At 38.4% G+C, this 14,915-nt stretch overlaps 1 protein-coding gene across 1 annotated transcript in view; it reads left to right on the forward strand.

Annotated features, from left to right (window-relative positions):
* Positions 1 to 694: 694 nt before the first annotated feature.
* PLXDC2 (plexin domain containing 2) overlaps positions 695 to 14,915 on the forward strand; it is a 156,523-nt gene continuing 142,302 nt past the window's right edge. The window contains exons 1-2 of the mRNA XM_009330608.1: positions 695 to 701; positions 1,809 to 2,020. Coding sequence (XP_009328883.1) covers positions 695 to 701; positions 1,809 to 2,020 — 219 coding nt within the window. The remainder of the gene's footprint in view (positions 702 to 1,808; positions 2,021 to 14,915) is intronic.

The following is a 14,915-nucleotide window of genomic DNA, read 5'->3' on the forward strand; positions in this document are numbered from 1 at the left end:
AAGTACCTATCTGTGATTGTATCAAAGAAGTTTGCTCTGTCTGTCAGCTTTCTGATGCCCTTATCCCTGTAACACCGTGGTGAGTGCCTTCAAGCTGAAGCAGAGGGCAGCTTTGAATAGATTTTGATAAGGACCACAGAGGAATAAGTCAGTTCATCTGCTGAGCTGTCCCTCTGCATCCGGCACCTGATTGCCTAATAAAACAGGGACTGCAGTGGCAATTTGTTGAAGACAAGTGTTCTAAGGTTTTTAAGAAATGCAAGGAAACAGGTTTTTAAAAGCCACCAATTAAAAGAAAAGAAGTCTGATTACTTGGGGTCTGAGGAAAGTTATGGCCCGAGATTGCTTATTTTGCTTCTCTATTAAATTCTGATTTCTCTAGGTGACAAAGCAGCTTCAGCTCACATTAATTTCAGTGTGGTTGAGAGTGATAAAATAGCTTAGGAAATAAGTTTAGCAGATTTTGAGGAATTTGATAGAAAAACGGAATCATACAGAGCCTAAATCATATTAGAGACTTTCTGTACTGTAACTCTTTCTGGTCTGTCAAGAAAAAATGTCTGGCAGATTCTCCTATATCCATGACTCCTATACCTGTTCCTGCCATGATGCAGTAAAATCTTACTTCTTATTTAAACCTTTGATAGGTAATTTTCTATTTTTCTATCTCTTCTGTACCGAGACAACATATGCGATGCTTAGTAAGGACCTTGGAAGTGGTGCCTTCCTTTGCTCAGAAGCTCCTGCCAAACAGAAGCAATGGAAATATTTCTACAGATAATTTATTTACCAGCCTATCCTTTCTCTCACTATTTTTGTTTTACTTTGCCACTTCTCTTGAGAGTTCATTTGGAACCTCACAGTTCTGTTTTTTGAACAAGATCCCCTTCTTCCTGGCACATGGAAAGCACAGAGCACCCCTCTACTTCTCCTTTGAGACCCAAAGATAATATGAAAAGCATATCTGATTTTTAGTGCAAAGTATGCAAAATTACTCTACCCCCTCTTGATGGTGTTAACTGAAATAAATTAACAAAAAATGCTTTGACTGGCTTTTGGATTGAGCAAACTGGAAACAACTGAAGAATTTATCGTTTTGTCTTGGTGATAGTTTTACTAGCATGAGAAAGTTGTGAATAAGCATGAATAAAGTCCAAAAGGAATATGTAAAACACACCACCCAACTGCTCACCCTTTGCAGAGGACATAGTGGGTGTCTGCAGACTTCACATATCATTTGCATTTATCACTTATACAATGGGGGAGCTTTATTTTTACACTGGAACAGATGTTTATGGGAATTTCATGCCTCTCATAATGTTTATTTGGCTGCCTTTCACCATGGCTTCCAAGCTCTTTCTACATAAAATCAGTAGCAAAATCCGTCCGTACCAGTGTTTCTCTGCCTCTTCTACTTTTGTTTTGTTAGATGATTAACTCATTTTTTTTCTTAGATTTATTTTATTTTGAAAAGTGACACCTATGGGGAGGCAGGTATCGAAGTTACAAAAGTTACAGGGAAAACTTTTCCCAAACACAACATAAACAGGAAAATAAAACATTTGGGATGTTTAGAGGAGTCTACAAAACTTAGTCCAAATTCTTGAATTTTGTAGAAGTATAATATGCTATCTCTTCTTTTAAACTCTTATGCTGTTGTAGGAGCTTTATCAGAGATGTAATTGGCTATGCTATAGAGTCGTTCAAAACATTTATTAAAAGATTACTATTCTTATGTTTTCAGTTATGATTAGTAAACCAAAGTCCCACTCACTTATTATCTTGTTGGGTTTTTTTTTGTCAAACAGGTGTGTTTTATGAAGTTGTTCAGAGTTTCCCTCGCGTGGAGGAAAATGTGCGAGTGAATTCACATGTAAACAGCCACAGGTGGAGAAGACACTCAGAGTCTCTCAAATCAGTCGACACCAACAGAGCTAGCATGGGGCAGGATTCCTCTGAGCCGGGGGGTTTCACAGACCTGCTGCTTGAAGAGGGACAGGACAACACCACCCAGATTGAGGTAGAAATTCAGTCCATCTATTTTTTTACTCAATTTGTTATCTTTGGTTGGGGGTAAGTAAAAAATGAAGACATTTACTTCGGTGTGCTCAAACATTGATAGGGGAAGAGAACTTCATGGTCTTTGTATTTGTGACCCTGTCAGCATATGGAAGCCAGCTTTTTCTCCTGTCTTGGGGCTGGAGCCTGTCCTGTCTGACTTTTGAAGATAGTCTCTTGAGGATGTCTGTCTCTCTGCTGGAAAACAGTTATGGGAAGTCCCACGTTGTAGCAGTTCTTGCTGGAGAACTGGAAAATGAAGATGTTTTAAAAAAAAAAAAAAATTATTTATTTGTTAAAAGTTTGGGTAAGCACCTCCACTTGTGAGATTTTGCCTGGTCTTTATGGAGAGCAATATCCAGACATGAAGGGGAAATGGCCCTAGAGATACAAGAAATTGGAAAAAAATTCCAGCTCATTAAAAGAGACCATCATACTATTTGATTGTTGATCTTCCAAAGAAGAATAACATGGATCAAATAATTCTAAATGAAATATTGGGACACCAAATCCATCTTAATGACATCTTGGGACATTCTTCCTCTGTTTTATGGTTTCATTCAACCTCTGATTGCTTGTTTAAAAAACTTTAACTGCCAGATTGCCCTGATATGGACATAACATAAATCCAAGTGAGCACCAGTTCTGTCTTTAAAGCTGCTCTCAGTTTCAAGCAGTGTAGGGACAGCAGAAGTTTACCATAATGATATGTTGTGATTGATTGGCGCAAAATGTCTCCGCCCATGATAATTTGTGGGAATTCTGCTGTTTTACCTTAGTGGTTCTACATAAACACACTGGCTGAACTGATTTTATCTTTATACCCAGATAGCAAGTGTTAATATTATTGTATTTTTACTGATTTTTTAAGTATTAGGTTTGGGATTTTCTTATTAATAAAATCTACATCCTATCTTTCAATAAAATGCAGCTTGGAGTAAGCTACGCTTAACATTTTCAGTCTTTATGCTCTGCTTCCAAAGCAACAGTGCTATTTATTTTTTCAGCTCTGAGGAGCTCACTCTTAGACAAACAAAACAGCTTTCAGATTTTGGGTTGTTATCTTGCACAATAACAAAAGCAAAGCAATATAAAACGCGTCTGTAGAGACAATGGTGTCTCTATAGCATGAGTCAAAAAATAATGCTTTCTGAGAGATGTGGTTTGTGTTTGTTGTTTTTTAAGCTTCCCAGTTTGCACAGTACTAATTATGTTTCCTCTTGCATAAACATGGAAGTCGCTAGTTGGTAAATTATATCTTTGAATTGCATGTTGATCTTATGATTTGTTTTTTGCCCCCTGCAATCCCCATCTGGCCATGCTTGTAGTAATTCACTCAGGCATGACCCAGATTGATCCTTCTTCTAATTATTTTAGCAGGTGAAGTGGAAGATGTCTCAAATACAGGAAGGTTCATGTAGTTGATCTTTCCATGGCTTACCAGTAGATCTCCATGCAGTGTCTCCATTCAGTTGAGTTCCAAGCTCTTATGAAGCAAAATGGGTCAGAGCTCCCCCTCTAACACTCTCGTATATGCCAACATTCAGGAAAAAAAAGAATGCTTGCAAATGGACTTACGTAGAATGGTATTTTTCCAGGGCCATCTTTCCTGACAGATTAATGGCATTATAGTGTCTTAACCTCACAAGTACATTACCCTTACTGAGTTTATTGAATTCAGGTTTTGTGTTCTGTCACAGCCCTCTCTTTTTCTAAAGTCTTCCCAGCACAATAACTGAGTTGTGGTTTTACACATTATCGGATTCCGTTGCAAATCTCTACTACAACACACAGGAATTTTACAAGAAAACCTTGATGCCCAGCTTTGTAGAGGAGGTAAAGAGTACAACAGATATTCACAGTGGAAGAATCCATATGTCGCAAAGTCTTCTGCAGCTTGGGAGCTTATCAGTAGTGCTGGAGAGCATATTGATTTTTGAAACCCTTCTCTGTGTGTTGCAGTTCTTGCTGAAGAAAATCCAGAGAATGAGTACTACCTGCCACTCAAATTTAATGACACTACAGAATTACAACATCCTTCCATCGCAGATACTGTTTCTCTTTAAAATATTTGCTTGGCATTGCCATGCAAATGTGGAAGACTACTTTTACTGGAAGGCTAACAGTGATGAACGTATCTTTAATTTTCACTTGATACTGTTTTCTGTTCTTCTTTATAATGAGTTTACTTTCTATCCAGCTTTAAAAAATCAAACCAAAACAAACACCCATACCTCCCCCCAAAAAAACCAAACAAAAAAACCAACCAAGGACAAAAGGGAAGGCAGCATGCAGAAATTTCTGCACACTGTTCAAAAATATCTTAATGTTTCCTGTGTTATCAAATCTATATAGTCATAATGTGGAAAATAATAACATCAAGGTTCATGTAGTTGATGTGTGTAGTATGCTGTGTGGAGCATAGCTTAGTCCCACTGGCTTTTCTTGATATTTTAAGGTAATGAGAATTTTCATTCATGTTTTTGCATTGGAGTTATTGGGAGTTGCTCTGTAACTTCACAGCAGCACCATCCTGGGTCTCCCATCGTCCCTAATACATAGGCTGTTTTAAGATCAACTTGAGTGGAACATGAAGTTCAGGCCTTCATGAACAGCTATAGAAAGTGAATTGTAAATCAGTTTATCGCATCTTTGCCGTAGCCAGGGTGGGCCTGCTCCTATACGTAGGAAAGATGATAATGGCCAGATTCTCTTTAGAGATGCTGTCTCTCTGGTTTGAGAGCTGGAGCAATGCAGCCACTAGGGACGCCAGGACACTTGCTGTCTCTCTTCACAGCTCTGTTTTGCCTCCTCCATTTGTTTGGCACTGTGATTCAGGACTCATGCAAAATGATGGTTGTATTTGGGTGCTTTTTTGAATAAAGAAGTTCTCTTGAACTGGACTCTCTGGAAGTGGAACTGCATTGCAGAGACTAGCAGAAGCAGTAGCTATAGCCATTTGATGTGCAGAACCTTCAGAAATGAGCAGGGCCTTGGGGAAGGAGAAGACAAGACCTCCAAGTCCTATTGTGTTTCTGGAGAATAGGAATTTTGTGGTCCACAGGTGCAGTGTTGTGGCAGCACAAACCCACAAAACTGGAGATGCCAAGCGAAAGGCAAAGGACAGGAAGAACAGGTTTCTGCTGCAAGCCAGATTTTCTATGTGTGTAGCATTTGTGGTCTTTCTGGAGAGCTGATAGCAAGCTGGAGATTATAGGGTAAAATCAATGTATAACAAATGCTTACCATAAACACTTTATAAAACAGTATGACAATCTTTAAAATATTCCTCTTTTCTCCTAGTTTAGTAGGGTTATTATAATGTGTAAGTTAGGGACTAGAATGTTGTAAATACAAAAAGGTTTTATTTGCATTTGCTTTATTTGCAATCAGTACTTTAGAGCCCAAATACAGAGGAGGGAGAATATGTAAGTCTCTGGGGCCATACTCCGTAAGCGGTTTATTAAGGTTTCATTCCCACTGCGTGACATAGCCAGAGAGAGTGAGCAAGCTCTGAAGAGGGACAGGTGTAAAAAGGGTGAGATCCCATCTTGTACAGATGGGCACAAATGTTACAGTCCTAGAGAAATCCCCAAAGCAGATAGCCTTGGTACAGGTGGAGAAATAGGTTGTCAGCAGTCCAAATTAACTGCAAGGTCAACCCCAAAAAGACAGTAGTGATGAAGTACAACCGAATTGGCTTCTTGGCTTCATGGCAAATGAAAGCTTCAAAAAGTCTCCCTTTGAAGATAGCAGCAACCATGGCTAAGACCTATCTATCTTGGAGAAACATCAAGTGACAACTTTTTTTTTTTTTTAAGATATATTATTAGTATAGTCTAACTTTCTATGTACTTTTTAAGGTTTTCTCTGTAGTTTGACTTTCCATTTGGTAATTAAGGATTTAACCTTTTGCCTTCCTGGGGGGGGTTCCTGTTCTAAAAGATGGTTAGTTCATCGTGCTTAAGGAGAACTCAAATGAATTTGAAGTTTTTCTTCCCAAGGGTCGCAAAGCCAAACAATAAAGTCTTCTACCTGGAATAACTTTGGGGCTGTCAGAAGCTGAAGTGTTTCCCACTAAGCTAGAGGAATGTTTTTTTGAGTTTGGAAGCATCAGAATTGCATCCCATATGCGCTAACTAACTAGTGCTCAGGACTGGCCAGTGCAATGGCAGCCTCCATGGTCCTGTGGGTGCCAGTCTGAGGGGGAAAATGCGTACCGCACTATAGTTACAGGGACCTCAAAGACAGCGAATATCGTGGGGCAGATTTGAGAAAGCAGGAGGGACATTCAAAAATGAAGTGCCATTTATATCAAGAGCTCTTCTTTCTAGAGTGTTTGTTTCTTAAATTTCTGGGATTTCACAGTCTTATAATTTCAAGTCTAGCTTTCCTCATTTTTCTCTCTTTTTTTTTTTTTTCCCCTTCCCCTCCCTCCCATCTTTCTTAAGACTTTTCATTCTAGTCTTGGGGGACAGGGTTGGGTTTTGGTTTTTTGTTTGTTGAGTAGTCTACCGCTTTTGTTTATTGTGCTCAGGGCATTCAGAAGTGCCTTTTATTTAGAATAAATAGAGCCTAGGAAATGCAATGTGTAGGGTCAAATTTGTTGCTGCAAACACTGTAAGTCCTTGAAAAAGCAATGAGCGTGAAAATACGTCTTAACAAATATGTCTAGTTTGGCACGTCTTCTTTCAAGCAAGGAGAAAAATAGGATAAATATACTACCTTTCTTCATACACTGTCATAAAAGAAATGTATGCTCTATAATAACTCACTGTTATTAAGTAAATGGCTTTAAATGTATTAATATTGTTAAAATAAACTCAGATTCATGGTCATGGTATGACCGACCCTTCTGTTGATCCTCGAAGCACTGTAGCCATAAAGGCAATGAAGGTGGGTAGCAGAGGTTCTTGTTGCCTGTTGCAATTTTGCATTTACCGGAAAAGGAACTGATCCCCAAAATGCATCTAGTATGGAAGTTGGGTCCCCAGTATCTACCACTAAGGTATCCATAGATGCATTCCTGTTTTGCCACAGTGCTTGCTAATGTAGGCATGGCCACTGAGCACTGTAAAAGGCTTAATAATGCTTTAATATATAATTGTGCATTACACAGACGTTGCATAATAATTTTTCCACAGTGTGAAATATGCATAATTTTTCAAGTGATATCCTGTGATTATGGCTATGTAGAGCTATGTACAGAGGTGATTCTCCTCTAGTATTTGTATTTTGTATTTATAATTTTTTGTCTCTTTATCCCAGATCTTCTGTAAAGCAGCTCCAGCTGCAGGCTTTATAGAAGATTTCTCGGCAGCTTGCTTGGTCCTTTCCTTCACCGTTATCTGTCCCTGAACCTTGGGACTGTTTAACCCCCAGTGAACAGTACAACACTGAAAAGTAAAATACAGAGAAATTGAAATGGAGCAGTCTCTAATATATAGCTTGCATTGGCATTAGCAGAAGATGACAAACTTTGCAAAATAACTTTGGGACATGTGAATTACTTTTGAATTTGTTTGTCTTTCACAAACATCAAATATCAAAAAGAAATCCAACAATGAAATAATAGATTAAATCATAGTCAGGCTCAAGCTGAGTGCAAGCCATGTTAACAGTAAGGTTTTATTGCTGCACCTTGAAAAGAGTGAGAAAAACATAATTTTTCATATAAAGTCTTAGAACATAGAATCATAGAATCGTTTACATTGGAAAAGACCTTTAAGACCAGAGAGTCCAACGGTAAACCTAATGGTGCCAAGTTCACCACTAAACCATGTCCCTAAGCACCACATCTGCACATCTTTTAAATACCTGAAGGTATTTAAAGAATGAATGCTTGCAACTGTATGACAGGAAAAGATTCAGTTCCAAGTAAGAAACAGCATGCTGAGTGTGCTAAGTCAAATCAAACTTGACTGTATCTTACTTTCTCCACTCCTCCCAACATAGTACTTGTGAGCATAGAAAATTGTGGCTATTTCAGTGCAAAACAAATTTATTTTTTAGGTAGCAAAGTGATTCATTTATTCCTGTGGATCTCACTGATATCTCCTTCTGTGTATTGCTTTTAATCAAAATAGAGTTGTTGCTAACTGAAGGCACCCTTCTTTCTTTTTCTCTTGATGTGGTTTGAAATGTAAATTTAGCAATTCCTGTAGTTGAGACCCAGAAAGCATCTTGCCCCTATCAGAACAATACTGGTGGATTTCCTACTGGCAACAATCTTTGGCTGAATTTTGCATTTTCTCCCAGAGTTTCTGCCCAGAAGAAGGCTTCTCCTTTATCAGTCCCAGTCACTCATGGAAGTGAAGATGTCTGATTCTGAATGGCAAAAACAACAGAAGGGATTGAGTTTTACAGCCCTTGGGATTTGAGAGCGATTACTCTCAGCTACTGACAGCAGCGTCAGTGTGCCCACTGCTGTGTTCTTACTGCAAGTCTGAGCAAGGAAAAAAAACAATGGTTGAGATTAAATTTCACTCAGCTGGACAAATGATAAGGCAGTCCTGCGATTACTGCTCTAATGCACTGTATTAAAAGTGGAAAAACTTGTCCATGCATAATTGAAGCCTCAAAACTAAACAATATCATAGCCACATAGTGAGCTGTCAGTTTGGCCAAGCCTGCCTCTGTTCTGTTCCTTTTTTCTCCGCCCCCCCCTCCCCCCCCATCCCAATGGTTTAATGCAGTTGCATTTGAAGGACTTAGAAATAAAAAGCAGTGTTATTAACACTGTACTCTGAAACCACAGTCCCTCCAAGTTACTGAGAAGAATTTTCTGTATTTAAGAAAAAATCCTTATTATCACTTACGTTTAATGAGTATTTCTGTTCTATTTCCTCATCCCAAGTTATGAGAGAGACATGCTTTACTTCTAAAGTCTGTTTTCTGACTTGCCATCTCTTAGAGCCTTTATCTGTGTAGACTTGCGAGCTTGTTTAGCTTTTGAATTTGTAGTTCAAATATTTTGCTTAAATAGTGTTTGTATCTTCTTTTCCCTTTTGGTGATCCTCAGCAATGCAAAAGTGAATTTCATGGACAACATTCTGATATACTCATTCAGTGTAATATAGTCTGGGATGCTATTGATCTCTGCATCGTGACAGAATTCTTTTTTAACTCATAGTCACATTTTCACGTGGATTATAAAGTACCAAAATAATGCATATTCACTACAAAGTTTTAACCAGATTTTACGTTTTTCATTTTTATGTGAATTAAAGCATTTGACATGTAACTGAGGAGGAATGAAGCTTTGCAGAACACAGATTTGTTACTGGAGTTGGCTGATTCTTTAGAGAGCAAAAGAGCAGTACTTCTGTTCTCAAATCTGTATTTGCAAAAAGCCATGTGAAAAAAAAACCCTAAAATACCGAAGAGACAATCGGTTTTATCTTTGATACCTGCTTTCTAACGTTGCTTCATTTTGGGGACAGATCATAGACTATATTATTGAGCTCAAATAATATCGAGCCTTTGCCTAAAATAAGGGAAATGGCAAATTTTAAGAACTTTTTAAGTTCTAAGTGAAGAAATCCACTTTAACTGATTTAATTACGTGGCTGCAGCTTACCAGGCCTACTTGCAAAATCTTTATCGTAACAAAAGTTGCATTTATTCTTATTTTTAATTTTAGGGAAGTATAGTTGTCTCTTGTTCACAGTTAATAATTACTACATCATATGATTTTTGGTGTATGTAAAGGGTTCATTCCAGAGAGGGAGAGAAAATTTGGGCTCCTCCTATAGGCTTGCAAATATTTTTCTCAATCTTCGATTAAACTTTGGTCATTTAGTATAGATTAATCTTACTGACATTTGCAGGGCTAAAACTACTGTGACTAAAAAAAAATCTGTTTTTACAGTTGAAGGTGGTATTACATCAGGTTATCTACCACTTCAGACCCTATCTTATGTTACCTTAGACCATTTTGTGTTCAGCTGTATTTAAAACAAAGTTGTCTTGCTGATTTTAAGCCAGTGTAAGTTAAGCCCAGAAGTCGCTGTTTGGATGTGTGCTGTTCACAGCTCTGTTGTTTCCATAATGTTCCAGAGGATTAAACAAGTGTCCCATATGATTCATCTCTACTGCACGTCATTAAACCGTGAGAGCTCTGGGGTTCATTGACACCGAATGTTGCAGATGCCAAAATTTACAAAATTAGACAAATTCATGGAATAGAAATTTGTCAAGTATTATTAAACATAAAGGGAGTTCCTGAAGAGCAGATCACTGGAGCCTAGGAAAGATGGGGAATTACCACTGTTTGCCCTGGGTCCTTTACACTTCCTAGGCATGGTTCCCAGTCAGTTCTGGGGACCGGACTAAAAGGATGTTTGGCCTAAGAAAGCACGGCTGTTCTTGTGCTCTTATTGGTATCCACTCACTAAATCAAGTTAAATGTCATGTTATTGTTTTCATTGTTAGAAGCTTGAAAGTTACAACAGATTTAGGATGTATTGGAGGGGATATGCCGGAGTTGCACTGAAAGCATCATGGATATCTCTTTTGCTTTTCTATGTAGCAGAATATTTGAATGTGATATTTTTGTTGTAAGAGAGCTAAAATTTGCTGTTAAATGATATAGTAATTGAAGGCTAAGATGTATAGGATTTTCTTTCAGGGTTTCTAAACAGCTTTTATTACACTCTTTTTCGAAAAGGTTGCTACTGCTATTTTAAAATGTCTTTCTTCACACTTTTCAAGAGTTTATTTTAGAAAATTACCTTGTTACTTTGGAGATGATGGAGATAGAGCATGTCATTTATTTTCAGAAAAATCAAGTCTCCTTTTTTCAAATTGAGTCAAGGGAAAAAAATGTTCCTTCTTCATGTGATGTTAGGGAAAGTATTTGAACTTTCTCAAAAAACAAGCTGCTTCAGGTGACATCCAAAGTCAAATTAAAAGTTCTGTAAATTATTGCTAAATCCAGTATTTAACTGATTATTTTTAATAGCTATAAAGAAGAGCCAGAAAGTGAATTGATCTGGAAGCGGTACCGGTCACACATGAAAGATCCTAGTCCTCTACTCTTACTAAATCACAGCAAACAATGTCACCTGCAGCTAGAATGATAATCTGGGACAATCATTAATTTACTCACTTTTTTTCCACTTGTCCAGCTGAGTTTTCCACCAGTGATGTCACACTTTCTAGCTGGCCAGCAGACTGATATATCACTGTGTTGTGGTTTAACCCCAGCCAGCAACTAAACACCACACAGCCGCTTGCTCACTCCCCCCCAACCCCCCCGCCCCTGCTGGGATGGGGGAGAGAATTGGAAGAGTAGAAAGGAGAAAAACTTGTGGGTTGAGATAAAAACAGTTTAGTAACTGAAATAAAAGAATAATAACAACAGTAATAATAATAACGTAATAATACACAAAGCAAGTGATGCACAGTACAGGTGCTCACCACCCGCCGACTGATGCCCAGCCAGTCCCCGAGCAGCGGCCGGGGGGGGGGGACCTCCCCCAGTTTATGTACTGAGCATGACGTCATATGGTATGGAATGTTCCTTTGGCCAGTTTGGGTCAGCTGTCCTGGCTGTGCCCCCTCCCAGCTACTTGTGCACCTCCAGCCTTCTCAGTTGGTAGAGCATGGGAAGCTGAGAAGGCCTTGACGAGTGTAAGCACTACTTAGCAACAACTAAAACATCGCTGTGTTATCAACATTGTTCTCCTCCTAAATCCAAAACACAGCACTGTACCAGCTACTAGGAAGGAAATTAACTCTATCCCAGCTGAAACCAGGACACGGTGTCTTGTCTTCTTTCAGGTTTTCAGTTGCAAAATGGTAAACTAGGCAAAAGCCTCATATGTCTTTTTGTATTGAATTTAGTAATTGCTTGCTTAAATCAAGGTAGTCTTGACATTTGTACTGGGTCTTCCTACAGTCTTCACCTGGACTGAATTCATTACCAGCTCTGCAAGAAGTGTTGTAGCAATGAGCCTGTCAACACTTCCATTATTCTCAATCTAAATTCAAGGGGTGATGGTTCAGATATAGCTGAAAAAGAAAAAGGCAAAGACTGGAGGTGATGTCATTATCTATGTCTTTTAAACTTGGGGGGTAGAGAGAGAAATTAAGAACAAGTTTTCCCACTCCTAAGTAAGGAATTCACAGTTCTCCGTGGTAACCCTGAGTTCATTTCCACATGCTTAGCTATGTTGGCACACAAGGCATTTAATTTAACATGCTGATGATAATGAATTTTTATAGCAAGGAAGGAGACAGGGGATTCAGAATTTAATGGAATCTCCCTTTGAATTTTCTTGATGATAATATTTTACATTTCCATATCCCTCTTCATCTCCAAGTTCCTAAAGCACATTACAATTATTCCAGAATCACTGAACTCATGACTGAAAAGAGCTACGAGCGGTATCAACAACAGACCTTATACTTTCTTTCTGAATTAATTATTTCAGTCATACATGCCTCAGCCCTTGCTTGCAGAAGTTGGCTGAAAATAGATTCAACTGGTGAAAGCTGAATATTGGTGTGGCCATGAAAACTGAGAGGGTCTCTTCTTTCCAGCCGCTTTCTTTCTGACCCTCTTCACCATGTTCACCCTGGAGTGCTCTCATGAGGGAGACTTGTATAGATCCAGTCATGCAAAAAGCAGAACATGATGCTCATTTCAACCCATGCAAAACAAACAGCCCTAGCTAATTTAACAGCACACAGCAAATTGTACATAGCTGGTTTGGAGCAGGGAGTGAGGGTGAATATATTACTGAGGTGTTAGTGCAGGGGAATTTGGGTAGGTAAATAAAAAGTTGTTACACTAAGCCACATAATTCCAGTTTGGATAACACCAATCCTTAGGGACAGATTTTCAAAACTGTAGGAATCCTGATGACATTGATGGATTACTCTCTGCCACTCTGAAAATCTTTCATGTTTTTGTAATACGGTAGAGTCAATTATCTGTTATCCCAAAACAGTAACAACTCAGCATGTAAGCAGATGGGTGCATCGTTTCAGATTTGGTCAGACACTTCCTTTGTGTGTAAATTCAGTAACTATAACTTCAGAGCTTTCAGCATCTGTCAGGAAGTCAATGACCTGTCTTCATTGTGATTGCATGTGTTATACAGACTTTTCAAAGAGAATAATAAATGGGACCAAAACTCAAAATTCATATCAGAGTTAAGAAAGTTCTATTTGTAAAATGTGCATTTGTCCTTCCAGAAATGCCAGCTAAATGCTATCAACTGCTGAAGAAAATGCTGATGAAACGCTTTTAATAGCTGTAGTATTTCATACACAGAACAGAAATTAATAAGTAATGAAAATAACAGATTATTTTATTTTCTTCTGTAACACTGGTATGCATTCACGTGCAACATGTCTAGCTTTTCACAGACCGTCAGTAAGAAAACAGTATATTTATTTCTAAGACACAAAATTAGCAATGGAGATTTTGGAAAGTCTGCAACAAATTGCAGTGTTAATAACGGAGAAAAACAAAAAGAACAGCAAACTTTCACATATTCACCCGGCTTTTTAGCGGCACAACATTTAACAGAAGAGATGTGACAGGGTTACTGGAGGTTCGCTTCATGCATTTGTATCAAGCTGCATGACTTTTCAAGAGTTCCTATTAAAATTTTTAAATAAATGAAGGCATCACTCGCTTAAAGTATTCTTTCTGTAGCCCAAGGAGCTAAAGAAGTGGGAAGGGGGAGAAACTGCAGATGGAAATCCTATCTGTTGATCTCATACAGCTGGAGCAGTAAAATGCCATGAGTGATAAAATGCCATGATCTTTTGGAGGTATTCCTCTCTTGCTCCAGTATTGGCAGCAAAACAAGCAGCTTTCTCAGGTTCCTCCTGTCACAGGCAAAGTGTGAATGCCTCTTTCCTGGTGTATGAGATGAAGAGTGCTTTCCAGTGCTAGAACAGGCATAATCTGGCTGCAAAGTGCTACCACTGAGTTTAGCCATATCCAGGAGTGGGCCAGCAACGTGGCTTCTACACGTCAGCAGCCTGGTGGGTGTTCATTTGAGGGGGTATAACTGACTGGCTGGCACAGTGGTTTATAGCAAGTTTGGTGAGGATGTTTGTGACATCTTCCTTCCACAGTTATAAGCAAGTGCCCCAAATGTCCTTATTTGTTTAGAAAACAAAACCCCAATTCTTACAGTTGTACAATTGATGACTATGTAATTGAATGAAATAGCAACTTATTTCTGAGAATTTTCATTCTCTTGAAAAAGTAATTCATGTGCTATACAGCTGGACTACAGTTGTATTAATGTAAGTGAGAAAAGGGTTTAAGTTTTTTTTTTTTCAATAAAAACAGAAATAGAACATTTGATGCTGTCATTTAGTCATTAACAGTGTATAAATGTTGAATTCCGTATATTAGTATTAACTTCATGGTACATGTCAGGCATATTACTCCCCCACCTTGGAAATCAAAATAATTACTTAAATACAGTGCAGAAGTTTGTTTCTTACATAAGCATTCAATTATGGGTAGTATACATCTGTATACTGCTCTAATAATGTATATGAATTCATATAAAATACTAGGCTACTGTGATATTTCTGAAAGGCTGGAATCTGTAGAGCTGTTTTTCTTTTTTAGTTGTAGCTAATACTGAAATTGAAGGTGAAATTCAGCTCCCCAGTTTGGATACCTAAGTAGAATCGTAGAATCATTAAGATTAGAAAAGACCTCTAAGGTCCTCGAGTCCAACCATCAGCCCACCACCACCACGCCCCCTAAACCATGTCCCTAAGCACCACATCTACACGTCTTTTAAATACCTCCAGGGATGGTGACTCAACCACTTCCCTGGGCAGCCTGTTCCAATGTTTAACCACTCTTTCAGTAAAGA

The sequence above is a fragment of the Pygoscelis adeliae genome, unplaced genomic scaffold, assembly GCF_000699105.1.
Source record: "Pygoscelis adeliae isolate BGI_AS28 unplaced genomic scaffold, ASM69910v1 Scaffold27, whole genome shotgun sequence".
In the NCBI taxonomy this organism is placed as follows: Eukaryota; Metazoa; Chordata; class Aves; order Sphenisciformes; family Spheniscidae; genus Pygoscelis; species Pygoscelis adeliae.